This window comes from Medicago truncatula, chromosome 4 (assembly GCF_003473485.1).
Source record: "Medicago truncatula cultivar Jemalong A17 chromosome 4, MtrunA17r5.0-ANR, whole genome shotgun sequence".
Lineage (NCBI taxonomy): Eukaryota > Viridiplantae > Streptophyta > Magnoliopsida > Fabales > Fabaceae > Medicago > Medicago truncatula.
The window spans coordinates 45,186,464-45,212,070 of NC_053045.1; the positions used below are offsets into that span (position 1 = coordinate 45,186,464).

At 34.0% G+C, this 25,607-nt stretch overlaps 3 protein-coding genes across 6 annotated transcripts; all 3 read right to left on the bottom strand.

Annotated features, from left to right (window-relative positions):
• Positions 1-981: 981 nt before the first annotated feature.
• LOC11426139 (bifunctional riboflavin biosynthesis protein RIBA 1, chloroplastic) lies at positions 982-7,590 on the bottom strand. The gene is made up of 7 exons (XM_003608395.4): positions 7,409-7,590; positions 6,400-6,736; positions 6,079-6,300; positions 5,356-5,678; positions 4,309-4,438; positions 1,893-2,189; positions 982-1,694 (listed from the first exon to the last, which is right to left on the bottom strand). The coding sequence occupies exons 1-7, from the start codon at positions 7,453-7,455 to the stop codon at positions 1,443-1,445; spliced, it is 1,608 nt and encodes a 535-aa protein (XP_003608443.2). The 5' UTR covers positions 7,456-7,590; the 3' UTR covers positions 982-1,442.
• Positions 7,591-11,131: 3,541 nt separating this feature from the next.
• On the bottom strand, positions 11,132-17,097 carry LOC11409288 (LMBR1 domain-containing protein 2 homolog A). The gene is made up of 14 exons (XM_024781414.2): positions 16,576-17,097; positions 16,391-16,467; positions 16,017-16,175; positions 15,506-15,719; positions 15,137-15,223; positions 14,907-15,046; positions 14,462-14,542; positions 13,978-14,042; positions 13,594-13,769; positions 13,280-13,410; positions 13,093-13,180; positions 12,286-12,499; positions 11,925-12,031; positions 11,132-11,835 (listed from the first exon to the last, which is right to left on the bottom strand). The coding sequence occupies exons 1-14, from the start codon at positions 16,741-16,743 to the stop codon at positions 11,413-11,415; spliced, it is 2,130 nt and encodes a 709-aa protein (XP_024637182.2). The 5' UTR covers positions 16,744-17,097; the 3' UTR covers positions 11,132-11,412.
• A 403-nt stretch (positions 17,098-17,500) lies between these two features.
• On the bottom strand, positions 17,501-20,941 carry LOC11410823 (2-carboxy-1,4-naphthoquinone phytyltransferase, chloroplastic). Of its 4 annotated transcripts, XM_039833795.1 has the most exons (12): positions 20,818-20,941; positions 20,542-20,686; positions 20,159-20,414; positions 19,557-19,660; positions 19,392-19,463; positions 19,138-19,276; positions 18,943-19,049; positions 18,764-18,866; positions 18,651-18,689; positions 18,448-18,558; positions 18,269-18,334; positions 17,501-18,180 (listed from the first exon to the last, which is right to left on the bottom strand). In XM_039833795.1, exons 2-12 carry the CDS (start codon positions 20,610-20,612, stop codon positions 18,058-18,060), a joined length of 1,191 nt encoding a protein of 396 aa, XP_039689729.1. In that variant the 5' UTR covers positions 20,613-20,686; positions 20,818-20,941; the 3' UTR covers positions 17,501-18,057. The 4 variants fall into 4 exon arrangements, with proteins under 4 accessions (XP_039689729.1, XP_024637183.1, XP_003608440.2 ...); XM_024781415.2 differs by lacking the exon at positions 20,818-20,941 and having other exon boundaries at positions 18,764-18,863; positions 20,542-20,796; XM_003608392.4 differs by lacking the exon at positions 20,818-20,941 and having other exon boundaries at positions 20,542-20,794.
• Between the last annotated feature and the right edge of the window lie 4,666 nt (positions 20,942-25,607).

A 25,607-nucleotide genomic window follows, 5' to 3' on the forward strand; every position in this document is an offset into this window, starting at 1 on the left:
GCACAATCAGTTGACCTAGGGGGTATTTCAAAATAAAAAACAAAATTACAAGGACGGAATCTGACAAATTTTTTTACAAGGGGAACCAAAAGTGACCTATATTGCGGGGTAAAAGCCTATTAATCCTTAAAATTAAAAAAAGTTGATAAAATCTTAAATTAGGCTTTCAAGAGTAGAAAACATAGGTTCTTTTTTTTGTTTTTTAAGATCTGATATTTTAATTGGTAATTTTTAAGTGAAGTAGTAATATTTAAAGCAATTTAATCTTAATCAATTTGTAACCAAAAAAAAAATCTTAATCAATTCAATTTGTGAATTTTTTTAATAGATTATGTGAACTTGGAAGGTTTTTTTTTTTGGTCAATGTGAACTTGAGGGTTTTAAACAAATGAAAAGCGAAGGAAACAACAAGACATTTACGTACCATATAGACTGTGTGTTTGCGTTGACTTTCTCGTACTAGTGCTAAGCACGATCCTCAAATGCTATTTTCTTCCAATAATTTTGTTTCAATTATAATTTTTTAAGGAAACAAATGCTATTTTCTTCCAATAATTTTGTTTCAATTATAATTTTTTAAGGAAAATGTTGTGCACACCTCTTGAGGTTGTATACACTTTAAAACAAAGAGAGAAAAAGAATGATAAATATGATAGTTTGATGATATGATGGAAAGAGAACGATATAGAGAGAAGATAATGTATTAAATGAGTGTTGAAAATTAAGCTCTCTATTAATTGTTGTATTTTTAATACATCGAAGTTTTATAAAGCTCAATTTTCCTTCACAATACATAAATTTTTTTGGTCTTGTAGACAAGATTGTAAATACCACATAAAACTCATAAATGGGAGGTTCTCGGTTCAAATCGAAGATACCACAAATATTCAGTCAAACAATTAGCTAAGACTTATGGATCCATCACAATACATCATAATTATCTTCATAATACCAAATATTCCCAATCATTATTGAACCCCATTTAAAAAAGTAATATTAATAATTAGAGAATTAATATAATAAAAAATTACAATCCACGAGTTACCCTTCAACAAAGAGCACCTTTATTGTCACAAAAATGCACCTTAATCACTTATACAAGGTACCTTCACAAAAGCAGAACCTCTAGTTTTCTACAAAAGTCATCAAAGAAAGCGAGAAAAGTTAACGTCAAATTTGTCTAAGCATTAGACAATGCCCTCAGCCCCTCACCTATTCTATCATCTATTACACATTACATGGCACTATATAAAGTTTCAAATGACTTATAGAGCCGGACAGAAGAAAAATCGTGCAAATGAATTAGTAAATAAATAAGTCACGACTAGAATCAGGATTCTTTAATCTTCTTAGATCCATCTGAAGTAGTATAGAAATTTACACTCCCCTTCCTCTTCTGTTTTGTGCGACATAATTTGTGTATCTTACAGGAAAAAACAGGTTTATGTGCCAGGAGCAGTATTGGAATCATCAACACTACTGGCATTACCATTCAATTTGCTGTTAAATTCCAAGCCATACATGTGACCCATTTTCACACGTTTGGTTTCCAAGTATCTCCTGTTTTCGTTTGTGATAAGTGATAACAATGGGATCCTACCGGAAATCGACAAACCATAACCTTTGAGCCCAACATATTTTGCTGGATTGTTTGTCATCAGCTTCATAGAACGAACACCCAAGTCCCTCAATATCTGCAATTACAATTTCAAATTCTAACCATTATGAGTGAATCCAACTGCCCAAAACATCTAGTTCTATGTTGTATGGACAATAGCATGTCATTGAACTTAATAATCATGTAAATCACCATGAATTGAATACAGTAAAATAATTGAGGATAAGATGTTCAATATTCAAGTGACTAATTATTTTATTTTTATTATAATTACCTGTGCACCAATTCCATACTCCCTTGAGTCAACAGGCAATCCCAACTCCTCATTGGCTTCTACAGTATCCCTTCCCTCATCCTGTAGGTTATACGCACGAAGCTTGTGGCCCAATCCAATACCCCTTCCTTCATGTCCACGAAGGTATACCAACACACCTCTACCAGCAGCCTCAATCTGTTGCATTGCAAGAGCCAACTGATTTCCGCAGTCACACCTGGCAGATCCAAATATGTCTCCTGTGAGACACTCTGAGTGTACCCTCACAAGAACATCACATCCATCCCCAATGTCACCCTGTTAAACAAGAAAAGTCCAATCATAACAAAGGCTAAGTATTGAGTATTGAATCAAGCAATATAAAATTTAAAATCCCCTATGTCACCCTGTTAAACAGGATAAGTCCAACCATAACAAAGGCCAAGTGTCGAGTATTGAATCAAGCAATATAAAATTTAAAATTGAAAGGTTCAAGATGATTGGAAGAGTTTGCCGATTTTCAAATCCCGCAGGCTTATAGAAAACACCTTGAATGCAAAAATGTTGAAAAAAGGGGTGTACATCAATTTATCACCTAAGGAAAAAAAAAACTGATCTTGTCAGTTAAAGGATAATAAGTATGACATCCCAATTTTAGTCAATGAGAATTCAATTCCTAGGGAACACATCCAAATAGAAAGATGACTAGATCCCTTGGACTGGCCAAGGCTTCACTCAATCTTGCGTGGGCATTAGAGCGGCCTAAACTCACAAAGTTTACCTCTTAGTGGATCCTATTTGTGGACCCTGGATCAAGGAGTTCTTTTTACCTTTTTCTCTATTCATTTTGAAAAATTCACGGACATTCACTACCTGCTCAGGCATTCTATATCATATTTATTTTGTTGAAGCCAAAGTATTTGTGGATCAGAACTCTACAAAGCCATCAGGACCATGCTGTAGAATTTCAAGTTAACTCACAGGAAAAAGATGAAGGCCCCTATCTGAGATTTTTTGGGACTTCTAGCCTTGGCAGCTGGCAGATAGTTTGTAAGTAGTTAGATATTTTAAGGTGCCAATCCTAGGGAAGTAAGTCATTTTCCTTTAGGCCATTAGTTTAGCTTCTTTTCCAATTGTAGGGGACTTCATCAAACAAGGTGTGTATTGGAATGTTGTGAGTTGAAACTCTCTCTGGACTTCAAGAATTGGGCTTCCTAGTATCATACTATTATTATTACCCCCTCAGCAAGCAGGAAATAAAAAAACTAAAGAAAGTATGGAAAACAGCAGCTTCGATGTGAGTCAGTTTTTTATTTTATTTTTAAATTTTGACAGCCACAGCAATGTAACAACAGGTTATTATCAATATATGATTAAGAAAAAAGGGTTTGATTTTTTTTTTTTTTTGAAATGGAAAATATTATTCACGACGGATGAGTGCAAGGCGCACAAAAACAACCGCAGACAAGCCAAAAGGCAGCAAAAAAAACATACAAACCAGGTGTCGTAAATATGCGGAAAACCCGATACCCACCACAAAACACCCAAACACCCTAAATAAACCAGCAGAAACAGAGCCCATACCGAGCTAAATTTACATGATGCTGAAATATACCAGAGAACCAAGACTAACAACGGCTAACCAAAATCACGCAGCCTACCAAAAACATAGCCTACTCCCGCATACACCTACATCACAGCCAGTACAACAACAGGCAGAAACAAGAGGACACACCACCACCAAACAGAAGCGAAAAAGGGGGGGAGAAACGCACAGACAGTACAACAGCACCCTGAAAAGCTATCGCAGTAGCTACTGCAGAGAAGGAGCAACCAGCAAAACAGATAAGCCAAAAAAACTCCACCGCCACGCCAAAAACGACCTGAACACCGCCTCACCACAAACTCAGCCCAACACAGACACAACAGGACGGTTACCGCAAGATGCAATCTCTAGGATTCCAAACCCACTCAAAGAAGAAACAAGCCACGAGAGCACCTTTATCTCCTCCCCCACACCGTCATTAAAAATTCTATTGTTTCTCTTCTTCCACAAAACCCAAATTGTCGCATGCCAGACAAGCCACAACCCCTTCTTTAATCTTTTCCTACTCGCCACCCCACTCCAACAAGCCCAGTGAATAAATAGATTTGGGGGCATAACAAAACTAAAATTCCACCACGTCATCACTTTAGACCACAACCCCAAGCCAAGTCACAGCGAAGCAAAATATTGAAGAATAGAAAATAATGCACTCACGCAGTGTTGTATGCTTAACATAGAAGTGCTAATTAGCTAAATCATATTGCTCTAACATATTGGTATCTCTCTCATGCTTTCTCGTCCATTTAGTTAAAATCAAAGTTAAACTATCAAAAATATTCATGCATATTACTATACATATATATAGTTCAATATAGACATGAGATTTCTCACCTTTACCATCGCAATATGCTCCATCCCATCTAAAAGTGACCTATAACAGTTAGCTTCAAATGGCCCCCACATTGTTGGTATTAGTGCAGCACCAGCACGTTCCACTAGTTTATCTCTCTTCCTTCTATACCTGCCAGACTAATAGGTGTTAATCTCCTCGATAGGTAACCAGAAAAGAAACAAAAAGTATTCAGGAAGAAAAATTAGCTAAAGATGAATCAGGCAAGGAACAAAAAATAGATGCATATAAAGACAAAATAAGCACGGAAAAATTTAACTGCGCTTAAAGGAGATTTTTTGTTTAATAACTGCAGTGCAAGGAATTTAATGGAAGATAAACAAAATAGGATTTCCATTTTTGTAATGGTATAGAAAAAATATATTCAGTGAAATGCACAAATTAGAAAAAAGAACTTAACACATAAGCAATCATGAAAATTGATTGATAGCAACCTCTAAAATTAGGAGTAAGTACCACAAAAAAACCAAATTGATTGAATTTCTCGTTATGTAGTTCGAATTTTCGAACGACAAATTACGGTATCAGACAACATGAGGGATTTAAATTATTCTAGCTGTAACTGAAAGCAAAATATGAACATGACCGACAACAAAAATTGCATACAATGGTAGAAACCAATGGATCCTGCAATCAACCAACAGTAACACAGCACAAAGAAGAAGAAATAGATGACAATTAAGGAAAATAGGGTGCTTTATTGATAGTAATGACAATAGTAGTAGAGGGTTTCTCTAACTACTACCAAAGAAAGCTTCGACACAACTCACTGACTCAGAGGAATCCTACTCTGGTCCTAACAGAAACTTATTCCGTCATACCTACAACTCATAAGAATTTCCCTTTATATACAAATAAAGAGAACATTCTATTATTTAACCCTCATGAGCTTTTTATTATTTAACCCTGATGGGCAACTTGCTAATAATCACTTAACCCTACTTAGCCACCTACTAATTACTTAAAAAACCTCTCATATTGGGTCCTAACATACAATGTATTTCGCAACATGCTACCACATGGAGTACCTTATTAAGTCAGCAATAGATATAATTTTCAAATTTTCACGCTCTGCAAACTGGCGAAGCTTAGGTAATCTAGCCATGGAACCATCATCATCCACAACCTCACACAGAACTGCCACAGGATCCAAACCAGCAAGTACTGCAAGATCAACTGAAGCTTCTGTATGTCCAGCTCTCTTCAATATACCACCTTCCTTGTATTTTAGCGGGAAAATATGGCCTGGGCGATTGAAATCACTTGGTTTTGAATCTTTGGATGCAAGGGCCAAAACTGTGGTTGCCCTATCCTGAGCCGACACACCTGTGGTGGTACCATATTTGGCATCCTACAAAATTGCATTGATAAGTTCCTGAGTTGCATAGGAACAAAATTTCCACCACAAAATTATATTTTATTAAATTTCAATAACTGTTTATGACATGACACTTTTTTATTTTTTTTAAAACATGACATGATGCTATTCTAGTATATAATAAGTAAATTTCTGTTACGTACTGGGAGACAAAAGATATTAAATGCAACAAAGTGAAGTCACGCTGATTTTTTGTCGAACTTAACGCCTACACAAGTGCAGCTCAGGCGAGATAAATTATTCCCTAAAGTTGACCATCGCATGAAGGTGCGTAAATATAGTGTTTTAGATGATGTAAGAATGGAAGAGTTTTGATCAGATAGATACAGAACTACCTCCAGATAAAAAAATGCACGCACCAAATTGTACATACCACTGTCACAGTGAATGCTGTACGGAGTTTCTCATCATTATCCCGACTGTTGACCATCAAAGGAAGCTCTAATCTCTCCAGGTCTTCCTCTTTCATGCTTATACAAACTATGCCAGTTCCATGCTTCACAATAAAAGCCATAGCCTCAGGTGTTGCCAACTGTGCTGCCATTATTAGATCTCCTTCATTTTCTCTGTCCTCGTCATCTACAACCACTACCATCTGAAGTACTAATGTCAGTTAATAACGGAAATCTAAGTGGAGGCAACACAAAACCAAAACTTTTAAATAGAAATACCCGCAGAGAGAAAGATTAACGACCTTTCCATTCCGGATATCTTCGATGGCCTCTGGTATGGAAGCAAAACCTTTTGTTGGACTGTCCGAATCAAAGTCATCGTTATCATCAGAAAAACCACTGCCTGTTAGAGTTGTATCTGCTCCCAATGTTCCAAGCGCTACTGCATTAGGTTGTGCTGATTCAACGCCAACCAGATCTTCATTTTTTAGGTCTCCTCCTCCAGAGGTCAATGCAGCATTGCGACAAGAAGGGAATTTTGAGCTCAGCCGAACAAATGCAAAATCTGAGCCACGCACATTAATCATCGACGGACTTAAACTGTTAAACCCATTGAGCAATTTGAAATTTTTGCATGCCCTATATTGAACAAAAAGAGACAAAAGCTACTGTTAATAGCTGTGATATCCAAACATAATTCCTACAAAAAAAATTACAAAAATCAGAATTTATTATCACAGAAAGACACAATGTGCATCTATTTTCTGTGTAGTACCGACACTTCTGATCGAAGACGTGTCCAACGTCCGACATGTGTCTATGTTCGACACTGACATGTTAGTGTCAATGTCATGTTCGGTATCTGTGTTTGTGTTAGTGCTGCAAAGTCTATTCGGATACAACCCATCTCCAAAAAAGAAAATTGGGATAAGGAAAGTTTAGGTAAAGCTTTGGCAAGACATGAAAGCTAAACATATTAAAAATATAACAAAACGGATAAGATTAGAGGAACAAAGTTGTGGTAAAGAAATTTTCTTTTGATTGAGTCACAAATACAATTACGTGGTCAACTATATTGATTTAAGAAATGTAGAGCTTTATTCATAAAATAAGCTAAGATAAAAAAAATTAAGATATACTTATAATCCAGCATAACTAAAAATTAAGATAATCTGGATTAGTTTTCTTTGAGTAAGAATTAGGTTCAAAATTAAAGCAGTTAAAAAATTGGGATTGAAATAGAACCTAACAAAGCGGTTTCAGAAGGTGAAGAGAAGGAAGAAAGTGGGAAATTGAGAAGGTGAAACTTACCGTGGACGCGAGAGAGAGGGTGTGGAGAGATTGAGAGAAGAAGCCATTGAGTTTGGGGAATAGGGTTTGAATGAAATGGATTTATTTATTGAGAGTTTGGTTGGTGCTGCGTTCTGTATTGTGTTGGATTAGATGAGAGGAAGGTGGAATGCTCAAAGATGGTGATACATACTTTCTTTACTGCTGTCATAATCCTAAATCAATAAATATAATAAATAAATGGGTTTTTCCGTATGCATACCCTAAATAAATTACACCCAATTTGCAATTTTGTTTTGTAGAATGCAAAGTTGTTTACGAGTGTCTTAGATTAATAAGTCTTGTTAACAGTGTCTTACATGATCTTAAATTTAAAAATTATTTATTCAAAGTTAAAAAATATTATAAATTCTAATATATCACTTTAAAAATAAAAAAAATTCCTGTATGTTTTAAAAAAATATCTTATATATTGAATAAACATATTTTTCATAAAAACTTATAAAGATATTTAAAAAATGAGACATGATTCGTTGACACCAGATGTCAATGGATCCGTTGACACCAAATCTTAAACGTTCATTTTTTTTAATCTAAAAGTCAATAATCATTTATCAAAATCTTAACGTGGGCATTTAGTATTTCATATCTCCTTTCCTAAAAATCCTCTTGTTTCCTAAACGATCCTAAGCATACACCAATTTTATTTTATTTTTTAAAAAATTTTCATTTTTGTTTGGCCTATTAGGGTGTAAATCAAAACAAAAATATTTTAGAAAAAACTGGAAATGACCTATATTACAGGGGGTAAAGACCTATTAACCCTAGATGTTATATCATTGCGATATTGGAATAAGTTTTTTATGGTCATAAGACTAAGATCATAAGTCTTAGTTACACTTGATTATTTTTGATATATATTTTTTGCTATAATGCACTTTTGGTCCCTTATGTTTAGCCCCGTAGTAATTTTGACCCCTTATTAAAAAAAACAACTTTTCAGCCCCCAACTTCACACCCTTTTGCAACTCGTTGACCCCCCTTGATTTTGATCCGGTCAAAGTCCATGTGGCCCTTAGATGGACACCACATGGCATTTATTGAATTAAAATTTTAAAAAAAGCCAACTAATTATTTACATAATTAAATAAATAAATAGAAAAGGAATATCTTTAATTAAAAAAATAAAATGGAAAAAGAAGGAACACATGATTCATCACCAACACCATTCATCATCTTCCATCCAAACCCAGCAGCTTCATCAAGATCACCTCATCAACCATTCATCAAAATAGTATCATTGGAAGATGAAGTTAATTTAGCTAAATGATGAACAATACATTTGAATAATATTTTTTGCAACAACAAAACAAACCGATGAATAAAAATAGTCACATCCGAGCTGAGGCAAAGTGTTCAAGAGTGGGAGAGAAAAACAAGCACAAACACAGCTGCCCAAGAAACAAATGCAACTCAAATCACCAACACAAGATTCACAAAACTCAAAATATAACCTTAAAATTTGATGAGAAGGAAGAGAGAAGGGGATGTGACAAATTCTTATCGGAGTGTGCCAAAGAGAGTGCGACGCTGTGACCCTAACATTTCTCGAGAATCAAACTTTAAGATATTATGTTTTAAAGTCAAATCAATCTCATAAATAAGTTTATTTCTTACATACTTAAAATGACTACAAGATCAACCTTGTAAATGAGTTTATTTTCGACATACTTAAAAGAAAAAGAGATAGAATAAATATTTTATAAGTACGTCCCTTTTTTTTTTTTTTTTGAAGAAGCTAAATTAGCCCACTTAAATTAGCACCAGAGAGAATCGAACCTAAGACCTTGAGGAGGAGCACACTCCCAGGTCCCAAGCCAATTACGACTAGGCCAACCCAAGTGGGTTAAGTACGTCCCTTTCTTTTTGACGCATGTAAGTGTGTTTAAAACATCCACAATGGTGTCCCGTGAGCATAGCTCAGTTGGTAGGACAGGGCCGGGGTTCGAACCCCGGACACCCCACTTATTCATCTTATAAGGTAAATTCTAGCCATTAGGTTACCTGACAAAAAAAAAAATTATCCATAATGGTGACCCTCACATTTGAGGTCTTAAACGGGCCCCACATGAACACATCACTTTTTTTATTATTTTTTAATAATAGTACCTGATAGGTACTCAACCATTCCAATAGAGGTTCTTTATCAAAAGGCCTAAATGGGTCCCACTAATAACTATTTATTAATGAAAAGCAACATAAACAATTCAAATAATGATTATTTTATTGAAAAGTGATGTGGGATCCACTTAAGATTGGGGGTCTTAAAGTGAGACCTTCGATCTTACGAGACCCCCAATTTTTTTTCTCGACATTGGGGATACCTATTATGCACCAAGTCTTAAATGGTAAAGACCCAGCAATGTGGATGCTTTTAAGAGATTTATATTTGATCTTACGGTGCCGTTTAATTTGGGAAAGGAGACTTCTTTCCCACCATGAGAAAGTTTTTTTAAACCATTAGATTAAAAGGGAACATTGATCTTACTATAGACTGTCCACACTATATGTTTTTTCTCACTGTCATCAACCTCTGAATGTTATTGACCCGCATAGCTTTATGTTTCCATTCCTGAAATCATTGTTTTCCTTTCTTATTTGCTATGTCTGGTTTTTCAAACCAGAAGCTACTTAAGGATTGGTAAGAAAAACATTAAGATCTACTTAAGGATTGCTAACTCGTTCAATGACCACCAAATAAATATCCTGACTAGACTTTTAAATAGACATAGAACAAGCTTGGATTGGTGAATGTTATTGCTACATGATGAATCACATTACCTGAGTAAAAAAAATATTTGGATATTTGTTTGTTTGCATATATGAATACGTTTAAACATGTTAAATGCAGAAGTATCCAACAAATTAATAATTTTAAGGTTAAAAAGGGTAGTATTTGTGAATGATGTGGAGTCCAGATGTAGCTCAAATAATAATCATCTGGAGCATAAAAGATTTAGGCTGAAATCAATTGTTTAATGGTGGTTATTGGAGTCGGTTGTGGTGGTGGTGGTGGTGGGTCTATTGGTGTCTTATGAGAGGTTGAAGACAATGAGAAGAAAGATATAGTATGGACAGTCTATGATAAAATCAATGTTCCCTTTTAATCTAATGGTTTAAAAAAACTTTTCCATGATGGAAAAAAGTCTCATTTCCCAAATTAAACGGCACCTGATCTTACTACTAGTATGTAGTATCAAACTTTTTAGCTACCACTCTTAGTTTCTGTTTGAAAAAAATAGAAATCCAAAACTCACGACCTTCCAAATCTAATATTTGTAGCTTCTAGAAATTGTCAAGGGGACATGAGAAAGTTTACTTCAATTGAATCCAAACTCTATATCAATTTAGCTTACCGTGCACAATTTTTTTCCGTGCAAAATAGTCTCCAATCTCTATGATGTGGCAGTGGCTTGACATTGTGAAGTGTCAAAAAAATATTGATCCACACCAAATAAAAAAGATAGATATGCTGCAAACACTCCTCGTTATGCACGATACTTCAAAGGAAATCTAGGCCTCACATCTCATTTTCTCAAGAAGAATGAGATGTTGTTCACATCATAAACTTGTTCAACCTGAATCTAATAGTATCAGATTTTGAGGCACATCAACTCTTATGCAACAACTATAAATGATAAACAAAAGACTTCACTTTCTTTTATGAATATAAAGTATAAACAATTATGTCTAGTACAAGGACAAAATGACATTATCTTAATAAGTTGTAGAGGCAGCTCTTGTTCACTATAAACAAAATTTGGAACCAGATTGACTGCTTAGTGCTTACAAAGTTACAATTACATGTTTGAAATATTCCTATTGCATTCCTGCAAACTGATAAGAAGTAGTGATGATACATTTATGTTGCAAACTGATAAGAAGTAGTGATGATACATTTATGTGTAGTGATGATACATTTATGTTGCAAACTTCATTTCCTTGAAGTCTTCTCTATGATTATATTATTCACCACCAGAATCTTTGTGTTCTGATGGTGGACGTTTCAATCTCTCAAATATATCATCAAGAGATTCAAATGAAGAGGTTGAGTTTAGAGATGATGTATAAGTATTATTATTACTAAGTGGAAGGAATTTATTGGAGTCAATGTTAGATTTTAAATTTTTAAATCCATGCATCATTGATTCCCATTTTGAGGTTATCACAGAAGATGGTGCTGAACTCGTGTCCGGATGAGAATCATTTGTTAAAGAGGAAGAATTTATTTCTAGGGTGAAATCTTTACTTGACCCCTCTTCATTCAGGTTTGTCCTTAAGGCTGAATACTTTCTGCCACCAATTTTTCTGCTCATGTCAGCTTCTTCATTTTTGGTCTCTACCATGATAGTTGTTTTATCTTCGCTTGCGACACTCTCATCCAGAGCCTGTGAAAGTATCATAAATCTAGTCTTGAAACTGTTTCTAAGATTTTATAAATGAAAATGATCAAAACACAGTGGTTTTGGATTTGTACCTTGGCCCTGTTGTTGACAGACTCAACATCCATACTCATGCTGAAACTTCTGGCTAAAGGGAAAACAAGTTCGCCAACTTTGTGCCCTTGCTGAAGAAGAGAGCGCTCTGAGGAGAAAATTCAAGGTAAAAAATTAAGTTGTTATCGTAACCAATCTGAGAAAGATGATTATTTTTTACAAAACCGAGGATGTTTAGAATGCTACATTTATATGATTTAACTAGGGAACCTAATTCAAAAGAAAAGGTATTTAAACCTATTCAAGATTATCAGACAAATAGTAGCTGCACATAATAAAATGTCAATTGTTGTGTCCAAAATATTGGATATAAAATATAGTAAGCAAAAGGCTTGAGCTTACCTTTCTGCAAAATTATTACTCCAGATGGATCAAATCCATCCATATCTTCTGCATCATCACTAAACTTGAATATTTTCCAATTCCCGCAATAGTTGATGACCCGGTTAAAGAAATTGCCTGCTATTAGTGAAGTGTATATAACCATGATAAGAGGGTAAATTTTGTTGAATCCTTTCCCGAAAAAGGGAACAGCATCATCAATGTTTCCCATTTTCTGCACAAAACATTTGTTTCGCACGCTAGAGTAAACATCAATCTTTGTGAAGAGGTAAGGAAGCGAAATTTACAATGCTTAGATGAGGTTGATTCTAACTTTTAAATAACATGTCAATAACCTAGGCCACCAAACAACATGGAACATGCCATAAACTTCGATGCTATCATTCTTATGGTTGTTTGATGGAAACACTTCTAAGAATTCCTACTTCTGTGACATTATATTGATTATTTATTACTTCAGCAGGTACTGAACTCAATTCACATAAACAGAAAAATAGCTTGCATCAACTATTGATGGAGATAGATAATTTCATACTGGAATCAGTTAATTATACTTTTTCATTAATCTATATTTAAGCTCTTAGAAGATAAGTTAGCCTTATATTGACAATCTAAGCCCTTATCTTTTATCTTGGTTGCAGACATGATTTTTTCTATATGAAGTATGAAACAAAGGCTCACATCCTATGGTTATTTTTATGCATGTTGATTCATTTAATAATAAGAGTCATAGCTAGAACACCAATGATAAAGGACAACATCATAATTGTTGAACAATAAATAAAGCTGGAGACAACAGTAAAATACTTTTTCAAAAACGGTTTTTCTATCCCCGCCAATATTGATGAGATTGAGAAAGTTGTATGAAATAGGTGCAGCATATCTTGCCACCATCCTGCAAGAAGATGTGCAACACATAGGGAAGAAATTTAGAATAACTATACTATACGCTAATGACTTAAAATATATAATCTGAAAACGGAAAAAAACTTACGAGCATATCATAAGCAAGCTTACGGAGCTTGTTTGTCTTGGTGTCAATGAGTAAAACATGAACATTCCCATTTTAAACAAGGAATAATATGTACAAACACACATATACATCAAAGGGACGAAAGCAGCTAACTGTGAAAAGAATCAAACAATGAGATAAATGAAGAGATTTAAGAAAAATTTGTAGCCTCAACAAAAAGGAATTAAGAAAAAAGACTAATATGTTTTCAAAGACATTAGTGTCTATAAATAGGAACACATTATACATTATACATAGGAATACATTATACATAGGAACATGTCTATAAATATCACCTGTACAAGCACTTCTGTGTGTCCTGCAGCATGTACTAGGATAGAGAAAAGAGACAAGTCAACTCCACTGGGTAGTATGGTAGCCTCTGCTAATAGAATAGCAAATGACATGAAGCCCAATATAACAGCCAATGATTTCTCAAGTTGTTTCCTTAATATACATCGCCATAGAAACTCTGTGATGAATCAACATATTTGAGCCATATGAAATTGTTCTCTTTGGTTCATAAACAGTTTAGTGCGAACATTTTAAAGTATAATATTAGTTCAGCACAATTCAAATATGATCATACTAGTGAACTGCTGGGTGACATCCTATTTAATTTTCTATTGAGAAAATAATCACCGAAAAGCTCATAAATTTTTTAAATATGCGGTGAGTACCAATTGTATCCAAAACTGCACCTACTTTGCCTATTCGTTCAGGCCTCAAGCATGAAATATATCTCCTGCAAGATTGGAATAAAACATTTAAATAATGACATAACAGCACAATTACTTCATAAATATAACACTTGAACACATACTTTCTCTTCTCAAGTCACTTTCATGATAACTGGAAAGCCTTTTGTCTCAGATATCTGCCTTTAGATCAAAGAATAGACTACTAGAATCATATTTTAATCTCGCATAATATGGTTACACTTGATTATTTATGTGTTTACTTTTCGCAGAACCAATTCTCCCGAAATTTAAATTTCACTTTTCCCACAACCAATGAAATCTGGGACTAAAATCCATATAAAATTGCTATAACAACAATCAGGAATATGGGACCCTTCCCTCCCACACAGACAAAGATGTGAAAAAAATAAAAAAAATGAGTGGATAAACAATGAGAAAAAAGAAATGTAGGTTAGGAGTAAACCATCCTGTAGAATCACGACGATCATAGTTCTTTACGGTATCTTCCAGCTCGAGGGCTTCTAGGACAAATTTTGTATATTCGCTGCAAATAGTAATAGTAACCATATCAATCATAGTAGTTAAGAAAATGTATTTATTACTTGAAAAGAATTTTTATATACTAAAGATATACGAAAAACACGAGAGACTCTGTAAAGTATTATGGTATGTTTGGGGAACGATGGCACGTGAGAATCTATAAAATTATTTCCAGGTAAAAGATGTGTATCTGTGTGATGAAACAGCAAGGTATCTCGTCAAGAAAAACGAAATAAAGAAAAAGAAAATGAAGTTTTAAATAAACTCTGCATAAAATTTGATGTTTTACTGAAGGCCGATCATCACAGAAATTCTTGATTTTGATAGAACTTAGTACCAACTTTTGTAGCAAATTGATCAGTGTCTACCTTCTGTACCGATAATACTGCTCACGAGCTCTTCTAAGACGACGTCTTAGTGATGCCATTGATTTTTCATCTGTATCATAATCCATGTCACTTTCTCCTAGTCTCCCACCCTGTGGTTTGAAGGAAGGGTCTTCGTTCAACTAGAAAAAACCAATGTTACATAAACACCTAGCAATAGAACATTTAAAATCCATATATACCTGAAAATATTACAGACTCATAGACTTTACCATTTGAACTAACATTTTGTCAATAATATTCATGTAGGGTCTCAAAGAATCCCGCTTGGACATTTGCTTTGATGTTGCCTGTGTGATCTGACAATGGCACACCATCAAAAATCATATCTGCAAAGAATAAAGGATAAAAAGAAAGTATTTCTTTTTATCAATAAATAAGATGCAGATTTTATATGATCTACTATACATACGCTAAATTTCAGAAAAAAATCATTCATAAAAGTATAGATGGGGCGAGATAGCCAGTAGAATGGAGGAAAAAGTCAGTGAAAATAATCGAGATGCAAGATACAGTACGCTGACAATATGGTAATTTAAGTGGTAAATCTTTATGATAGATCAATAGTAAGACTAACTTACAACAATAGCATTTGAGAAATCTTGATGAGCATCATCTAATTTGACAGCCATTTTTGCAACTTTGTGGGAAAGAAATTTTTGCTGAATGGCCCAATCTGCATTTAACCAAATGCCTTTTGGAATCTCACTCATACCAAATCCAAGTAGAAATGCACCAGTAACAAGTCCAAATGTGTTAGAACAAGCCATGGCAAAACCCCTAACACTACCACTCCTACAAATTATTAAGCATAGAGTTAGACGGCGTAGGTTAACTTATCAAGATTTGAAAAATCTTGCAGTGTATAGAATGGTTTTAAATTGCAGTCTGCAACCCCAATTGTGGCCGCAATATAAAATATTTTGAAGTCTCTGCAATGGCATTGCAACCGCAGTTTTTACTAAATCGGTAGCATTTTGCCGCAATATAAAGGTTTGCAGCGTAACCGCAATTTAAAACCATAGTATATAAGAAGTGTGGAATATCAATAAATGAACAATAAGAAAAAAGCAAAAAGAAAGAAAAGCAAACCAAAATTTATTCAGAGTTATTAGTAATATCAATCCAAAAAGAGCCACAGAACCAAGAGACAGATAGAAAACAAGGTTTCCATGTAAGCTTGTCCTTAATCTTGCTTTCACTGTAAAGTCTCCAGCATCTTCATAACCCTGAAGAAGGGGAACCACAGCCCTGTTTAGAGAAATAATTTAATACAAAACTATGAGTGGTTTTTTCTATTAACCTAGCTTCCATAAATATCCTAAAAGATCATGTCACACCTTCATATCAATTAGGTCAACTTTGTGGAAACATACATATATTATATATACCAAACATTACACATAGCTATTAAATTTCAAGGGAATATTCTAATTCTAGGGCTTTAAAAAAGGGAAGAAACTTACCATGTAAGTAAGAAGGTACTCCAATATGATAAACTCCACAAGAAGGAAATTGTTACATTTACAGCATCGTTTAGCGTCTAATAATCAATGAAGGCAAATGTCTCAATCAAGATATAAAATACAATCAAATAGAAAGCAATAAGGTCATGAACTTTATGAATAACATATATACGAATGGAAAATACCGTCCATATGTCAGCAGGGACAAGGATGATGATGGAGATGGAGCAGAACCAAGCATAAGCAACGGTGAATAACACATATTTCGGCACATCAGGTCCAGAGAAATATCTCAATGTAAAAATCACCATGCCAATTGTCATTGGTAACGAAAACATATAGAACACCCTCATTTTGATTATTGTTTTTATATGTTACACTTTCTTTTGTATTATTATTTTTACCTTATTAATTCTTATAATATATGTATGTTCATATATGCAATGTAATGCAATTTGTGTACCCTTCTTTTCCCTTTCTCTGAAGAACATTACATTAGAGGAGAGAGACACAGAAATGGGAAACCAAAGAGACTCTGGTGATGTGTGAATGTCTGATAAACTGAGGTGAATTTTAAGAAAGGAAAACCGGTCAAAATGATCCTATTTTCACTCTTCACAACGACCTCAATTAGCACATACATATAAATGTTGTACCAGGTGTTACCTCACCTCATAATATGTAACTAATATATATATACCTTTTTGTCTTTCAGATAGATGCATTATCAATGAATTTAATTAAAAATTATAGAACTTTTTTTATACAATTATTAGTCAAGTTTGATGAGGCCTGAGGGCATTCTATATATTATTAGTCAAGACTTGTCCAAAAAAAATCTATTATTCACTTTAACAGGAGGACCATATTTTTTGATAAATTCATGGTCAACACTTTCAGTTTAATTCAACCTATTTATTGGTTCCTAAAATGTCCAATAATAATTTTCAAATTTCCATTAGCTTAAACTGCAAGTAAAACAAATGAACATGATTTCCAATGTACTTCAAGGAGGAAAGACTTTTTAAGGACACCGTTTTGCACACCAAGCCCAAAAATATCTTACTTTGTTGGAAGAAAAATAATCTGGATGAATTTGCTTGACTTGTATAGTAATAACAGGATTTAAAATTGTAATCTGCAATGACAATTGTTATTACAATATTTAGAGATACATGTGTTTGAGTCCATACAACAAAGTATTAAATCCAATTTCGATTCAAGTTTGTAATGTTTCTTAGGGCAATATAAAATTACAGCACAGATTTAGCAAGTGCTCTGATTTTTTTAATTTTTTTTACTTAAATAAAAAATTCCTATCAGCAAATGTTGCCATCTTATTAATCAACTATGCACTATCAATTCAAAATTTATATCAAGGCGCCTAGGTAGTGGAGCCATCCCCTGACCTCTTCTGATGCGGTTAGCCGTAAACTTGTTGACGCAGGCATGCAGCAAACCGCTCTAGATTTGTCACAATCTAACAGTTTCTTCAAGCTTATACAGCCAAAGGACGGGGAAATGAATAAAAAAAGTTTCAAAATCTTGTTCAGAGAAAGTGTTCATGACCCCCAAGATATAGCTCTTGCACCAGACAGGATTGCATCCTTGATCCTCTTGAACAGAATCCTTACTTCATATAATTTCCTTTTACCTAAACGCTATTCTCATTGCAGTAGTAGCTTTGAATTAACCATTCTTGCCAATACCAATCCAAAAGCCAGTGCAGCACCAAATAAAGCATGCAACCTCACACAAAAGTACTTGGCCATGAAAATCTTATCTTTGTCCTGCAACAGCACAGCCTAGTTTTAATATAAAAAAACTCTAGAAAATATATTAGGATGACAAAGACTCGACAAACAGTTTTTCACTTGCCTTGTGATTGTCTTGGACAAATTTAATTACCAGGTTTCCAATCGGTAATGTCAATGCACAAAGGAACTAGTACAGCCGTATTCATAACCAAAAGATTAAATCATAAGTGCAGGGTCCAAATAGCAACTATACTTGCGAAGAAAGGAAGAAAACAGATACGAGATTCATAAAGTACTCACAATACAAGTGAGAGGAAGTGCCTTGCTTAGACCAAAAGCAACCAAAAGAGCATAGAGCGACAAGACTGCTGCTTTCACTACCTCTGCACCTCTTTCAGTGCCAAGTCTAACCTGAAAGAAAGATAAGAAATAAATATTTGTTATTAGATTCACATCAACAAGATAGATAGAGAAAAATGTTCAATATAGCAAAGTGTGTCTACCAAAGGCGATAATTTTCCAACTTCTTCGTCTCCATCTACCTGTGTTATGGACAAAATAAAAAGGTCACCTACTTGAAGGTACTCTTGTAATTGGAGTTCAGAAATAACAGTACCTGATGAAAATGACTGCAAAAAAGGATAAGAGATGTTGTAAAGCCAACGAGGACTGATGCTGAAAGAACTGTTCCACTCAAGGGGAAATGGTTCGTCACACTACTGAAATCATTCAGAAACAAAAATCAAGCCATGAATAATAAATATTATAACTCTGTAGTTAGGTAACTGAGATAACCTTGCACTGCCTTGTACTAAATAAAAAGCAGCAGTGGCAAAAGGACCAAATGCTGCAAAACACAAAGGCTCTCCCAGTCCCTGATAGCTTAACCGAAATGGTGGACACTACAACAGTGATGAATCAAATTGATAGTTAGCTTATGACTGAAATGGTTTCGTGCAACAAGATTATGATATCAGCAGAAACTTTTACCTGATATATATAGCCACAAAAAATTGCGCAAGTAAGAAATAACACTGAACGAATGTTTCCGGCCTCAACAGCAGCCCAAGTCAGCCCGACGAAGCCAAGAGCAAGGCATAAGTAGGCAACAATAAAGATTCCTGTACGGCTTTCCATATTCAATATGAGGAAGAAGACAAGCCAAGTTATTTTTTTTATCCAAAACATGTACAGAAGGAAAAGAAAATAGTCAAATAACAAATAAAAGTTTGAGAGAAACTAACCTTCCAACCAGGTTTACAACTGATTCCTTTTTGTTCTTGTCAACTCCAGTGTCAAAATCATAAACATCATTGCTGCCATAACCACAAAGAAACTCCAGTGTCAAGATCACAAAAAGCATTTATTTCTATTTTTTATTCACTCACTCCAACAGAATTGAAATTTACCTTAAGTTGAGCCAGGTAATAACAAGGATTGAAGAAGCCAATAGAACAAAATAGCATTTAGCTGAGAAGATGCCTGTCTGTAAATAAGCTGCTGCACTACCTACCTATTTGTGGATTGATATAAAACAAAACTTGATTAAAATGACATGAATTCACAATGCAACATAAAAAATGTTAAATTTGAATTGCAGTGAGAATGATGATAATTTTAAATTGTGGTCTGCAACGGCAATTGAGGTTGCAACATAAGGGTTTTAGAGGCATTTTGCAACCACAATTGTAGCTGCATCAACCTATTTGTTCATAAAATTCTACAATATCAAGGACTATAAATAATAAGCAACTACAACAACAATGTCAACTACAAATCAAGACCAGCTTATCTCATACTGGAGCATAACAGGCTCAGTAGCCCGACATTTTTAATCAAAGGCGCGATCGGTGTTCGACACGACACATGTGATTTACATTCAATTAATTCATTTTCTCATATTATCACTACTAGTGTCATTCTTGTCCGGTGTCCGTTCCGTTCATAGAAGACATGAACCTATGCTGAATTTAACAATTAATCTAAAAGTATATATAGTTGAGATGCTCACAGTGAGAGGGACCAAAGCAACAGAGTAAATAGGCAACTTGATAGCCCTCCAAATCAATGTTTCCATTGAAATATCCTCTTGAATTTCCTCTCCAACATTTTTTTCAATGCTGGAACTAGAAGAAGAGGATAATTCAGCTCCTCCAGCATAACGCACATGTATGTAGTGATGATCCCTTCTTTGAACTTGAAATCTCCTATGTAAAACTTTTTCCATACTGGTATTACATTTTGATCTTTTGGAAACTAAATGGTACCTGAAAATTAACCTAACATAACATGTTATATACTTATAATTTAAGTATGTATATTTCCATTAATTCCATTTGTATGTATATTTGTATGATTGTTTGCATATAGAAAAAACTATAAGAGGGAACTTGCCTTTGGAAGTAGAAGAGTTGATGATTAAGGAAAGGAGAAGCATGTGTGAGGTTACAGCACGTGGCAGCCATTTAATCTTCTTCTATAGTTAGTTAGTAGTCACAACAACACAAACACAAGCTCTTTCATTTCATCACGTATTTTCCTATAGGAGGAGATATAAGTGATTATGAGTGTGACCAATGAAGTAGATAAACTTAGTAAAGTGAAGCTGAAGACAACAAAACAAAGTAAGCAAGTTTTATGAAGTTGTGAAAACTGGAGATGATTTCATACCATATCCTCTTACTACAATCCTTCCATGGACCACTAGGATAATGCCACCTAAGGTTACTACAGTAACAATGTCTCCTTCCCGAACAATAGTTCTAAATTCTTGTTTGTCCACGTTTTAATTTAAAGATTAAAAATATCTTTTTTATCTTTATAAATTTGCTTCCACTTTTAGTATCTAAAAAGTTTTTTATTTTTATTTTTGACCTCTCCAAGTAAACTCATATGTAGAATTTATATTTTTGAATAAAATTTTATAGAAAAATTTATAATATTATAAAAATCTCTAAAAAAAAATTAGAATTTTTTAACAAACCTTGAATTAAATATAAATATTTATATTTTTAGCGGTTAAAAATTCAATTTGCATAATTTCATTAAAAAATACAAATGCTACACATGAGTTGATTTAAAATATGGATCAAAAGTGACGATTCAAAATGTTATAAAGACTAAAAGTTGAAGAAAATTTTTAAAGAGACAAAAACGAAAAATTGATATATTTATAGGAAGGAAAAACATATTTAACTATAATTTAAATCTGGTCATCAACTAAATATATATATATATTAGAGTTAAACTTGAAATATAGAAATATAATATATTTATAGGAAGTGAATCTGTATAATGAGAGAGGGGGTAAAAAAGAAAATCAACATTCAACAAATCTAGGTAATCTTCTTTCTCTCTATTCTCGAAGAAAAAAATTTAGAAACCACCCTCCACAAAATCACTTTTTATTGCTCTGATTTCTCATAGTACTAACAAGAATAAATCACACATCTTTCAATTATACTAACCAACACATGTCTTGCTTCTCCTAACCGTAAAATAAACCTCCAAAATTTCCCTCCTCCTCCGTGAGCTCAAAATAAACACTAGCGGAAACGTGAAATATAAACGTAATGACAGAAAGAAAATTTTAGCATGGAAAACCTTCTCAATGTGAAAAAGGAAAAATCACGGGACCCTTAAGCATCTTAAACTTCCACTATAATAATAATAAGAATACAACAACTTTCACCCTTAGATGGAGCTCACTACAATATATCTCTCAATTTGTAAGGAACATTAACACAAATCGGCTCACTGTTTCTCTCAGAAGGAAATTCTCTATGAACATCAATTTTATGTTTTGAGCAAGACTTTCTTTCTCTCTTGCTTTTTGTTATTCTTTTCTTGTGGTGTGTTGTGAATGCTTACTCATGGTCCTATTTATAGGAGAAGCAAGCCAAAGTTGTCTTACATGCATGAAGACACTTGTCATTTGCCTTTCATGCAAAACACTAAGTGTCCCTTGAAATGCATGCACCACAACATGTGTTACTCATACACTACACCATGTGTACACTATGCACCTTACCATATCTCATCACATGCAACCTTCTATTTTATCAAATGTATGTTGGCTATGTGGCAATGGCTGGACCCCGCACTAACAACTCTAGATTTAAAAATCAAAGAAGGAGTGGAAAGTAGAAATACAAAGTTAGAACAACAAAGGTTGACATAGAAGATTAATTATCAGAGAAGATTTATGCTAACCAACAAGTTTTCCACTTGTCATCGGTTTTTAGATCTGGTTGATTTTTGTTTGTTAAAAGTTGTTTTTTTTACGGGGGTTTTGTTCGGATTTAATTAAGTGTGGGTGTGGATTTCGTTTTACATTTTTAAGTAGGAAAATTCTATGGTGAAGTAATGAGAATGACTTTTTTTGGTAAAGTTAACACTATAACATCAAAAGTGTTGTGAGTAACACCCCACTGTTTGTACAGTGGCATCAAAAGTTCAATCCTCATAATATCATAAGATTAACAAGAATACACTTAATCTAATTTTTAACCTACTTTGTTTTAAGTGTAACGCCCCCACAAAATGTAACACTTAAGACTAGCACATGATATCAGCAACTTTGTTTGCATGTTGAAGATGCCAACGATAAAATAGTACATGTAAGTCCAAGATGTTGCAAGCATTATTAGATGAATTACTATTGAGCATTAATCAGTAATCAATAATTTAAAAATGAATCAAACATTAAGATTTAAAATTAACTTTTTCAAAAAAGTCACTTTCATGACTGCACCGTGGAAGCTCCCTTTTAAGTAATGTTCTATTACTCAAATTAATCGTCTTCACCAAAATCCTTTATTTATTTTTGAAGAAAGATAATATAATATAATATGATTTTTTATGATGAGCAAGGTAATGAACTTGTGACGAACAAAGTAATGAATTTTTTGAATTCGTGTTGTTTGGTTGGAAGAAGATGATAAATTTTGTTGAATGTCTTTATTAGTTTTCTATTTTAATTTGAATTTTTAATGTTTTTTTTTTAATAAGTTTCCTTCAAAAAAAATGTTTTTTTTAATAAGTTGTAATAAATTTAAAAGCCAAGTCATTGTGCCATCTCATCAAACTTGTACAATCAGATCCAAATCAGCATGCCACGTCATGATTTTTGCACAGCGAGATGTACTAGGGTTTAAAATCCAAGAATCTTCAAATTACAAAGGTAAATCTAAAACTTTTTTTTTATTCTAGAGAGGGTAAACCAAAAGTTGTTCAAAGTGTAACATCATCTCCCCCAACAATTATAGCCCTCCATTTTAATTTAGTTAAACGGTAAAAGATGAAATAAAATTCTTCTCAAGAATCTCATCTATCCGATGTGGGACAAAATCCCACCGAGTGCTGGTGGTTAACACAGCCCCTCACCCTTCAGCCCAGCCCAATGGGCCTGAAGTGTGGACAATGCAGGAAACCTAACAATAGACCCGATAAGCTCTAATATCATATCAAGAAAATCAGGGCATAACTAACTTATACTTACAAAATCGGCTTGTACGGCGAAGAGTGTCTCCTTTTTATAAACTCTTCTCAAGAATCATATCTATCCGATGTGGGACTAAATCCCACCGATTGTTGGCAGCTAACAGTACCAATCAAAATTATTCATGTCTTTCACCATCTATGTTATAGATAGTAGAAAACAGAGAAATTATTTTGATTGATATACCAATTCAGTATAAGTAACTTTATCCAATTTTTATTGATGGATAGTGTAGTTGTCACCGATGATTAACCTAGATATACAGACAAAGATGCATGTATGTATGCATGTGAGAGAATCTTGGTCCTTTAAAGGTACAAGAGAATAAACGTGTTCGGCAACAGTTCTCCAACGAATATATTTTGTAAATTTCTAAGTTCAATCTGTACTCTCTCGTCGTGCGTTCCTAGGAACTGAATGAAAGAGTCAATTCCAAAAATACAAAAATAGCACCTACATGCATATCTGAAATGAGTAATACCGTTGTTTAAATCGCCATTCATTTCTATTACATGCACTATGTCAGAGATTGTCAATAGCAGCACGAAACATGACTTTATTTTATAGGCTTAATTGCACTTTTGGACCCCTATCTTTCCAAAAGTTGCGGTTATGGACCCCTAACTAATTTAAATACAAAACAGCCCCCTATGTTTTGATTCTTTGACAGTTTTGGACCCCCAGTCCATTGTTGACTCAGTCAACGCTGACGTGGCACCCTAAGTGAGGTGCCACGTGTCAAGTATTTTATTTTATTTTTGCCTTGGGGGTCCAAAACTGCCAAAGAATCAAAACATAGGGGGCTGTTTTGTATTTAAATTAGTTAGGGGTCCATAACCGCAACTTTTGAAAAGATAGGGATCCAAAAGTGCAATTAAGCGTATTTTATACATGCAATATGTAATAATGTAACTTGGACATCTTCACCAAAACAAAACTCACTTATATCTTTATAAATCATATCATACATTCCTTTTCAGTTCCAGGATCATAAATGGCTACCTTTAATCCATGTATTGTCGTGCAACCGGTTGTCATGTGAAAATTTTACAGAATCCTTGCCGATCATTGTGTACTTGACTGTTTTGAATCATACAGCGATAGTGTGAACATTTGGTATCAGAGCAACCAATGGTTTCGCAAACTAACTCACAAGTTAATTTGACCACATTTGAAGGTGACCATGTCCTAAAGTCAACAGAAATGGTGAGTGGAAATGTTGAAGGAGGGAATAAGGAGGGAAGCATAACAGTGACATGGGAGAAACTTAGGGTCACTGTTCCAAATGGACACAAAAGGAAACCTATTCTTCAAGGTCTTACTGGTATTGCTCAACCTGGAAGGCTTTTGGCTATTATGGGTCCATCTGGCTCTGGAAAATCCACACTTCTTGATGCTTTAGCAGGTTATTATTATAGTATTAGTAACTCACTCAAATCAAATCTATTAAAATTGTGCTAATGTCATTTGCATGTGCTTATTATTCGATAATAACCGTTTTAAATCATGGTAGTCTTTGTGTTAATGTCACGATTATTGATATTACGTAGAATCACAGCATATTGTGGTCTAAATAGCGGTTGCGGAGACTTGATAAACCACAACCCAACTATAGACCTTTCTTAAAAACCTTGATTATGATATCTTCATGTACTGTTAACACAACTAAGCTTTTGCTTTTGAGAAGTAAAAGCCTTTTAGACATACTTCAAACATTTTCCTAGGAACTCGAAGGTTAAGATGAAATCAAATATTTTAAACAAGCGTGTGAAGTTTTCGATACCTTTATAAATTCCTTTTTGGGAATTACTTGTTAAGAAAGTAATCTCATATCTATGATCATATGAAATTAAACTTTGCACATTGGAGAGGTAAAATTCTTTTTTTTAATATGTAAATGATGTGTCTAGCTATATAAATAAACGACTTTCACTTGATATAATCAATATGTTGTAGGAAG

Coding starts and splice junctions, on each gene's coding strand:
- LOC11409288 (XM_024781414.2), bottom strand. CDS start 16,743: ATGAGGGTGTTCTATATGTTTTCGTTACCAATGACAATTGGCATGGTG. Junction 16,176..16,390: donor AGTACCTTCTTACTTACATG/GTAAGTTTCTTC, acceptor TTCTCTAAACAG/GGCTGTGGTTCCCCTTCTTC. Junction 15,720..16,016: donor ATAACTCTGAATAAATTTTG/GTTTGCTTTTCT, acceptor AATAATTTGTAG/GAGTGGTAGTGTTAGGGGTT.
- LOC11426139 (XM_003608395.4), bottom strand. CDS start 7,455: ATGGCTTCTTCTCTCAATCTCTCCACACCCTCTCTCTCGCGTCCACG. Junction 5,679..6,078: donor CAGCATTCACTGTGACAGTG/GTATGTACAATT, acceptor GCAATTTTGTAG/GATGCCAAATATGGTACCAC. Junction 1,695..1,892: donor AGTATGGAATTGGTGCACAG/GTAATTATAATA, acceptor TTGTAATTGCAG/ATATTGAGGGACTTGGGTGT.
- LOC11410823 (XM_039833795.1), bottom strand. CDS start 20,612: ATGGCTGCCACGTGCTGTAACCTCACACATGCTTCTCCTTTCCTTAAT. Junction 18,690..18,763: donor TTTGCAGTCATTTTCATCAG/GTACTGTTATTT, acceptor TCCATAACACAG/GTAGATGGAGACGAAGAAGT. Junction 18,335..18,447: donor CACTTCCTCTCACTTGTATT/GTGAGTACTTTA, acceptor CGGCTGTACTAG/TTCCTTTGTGCATTGACATT.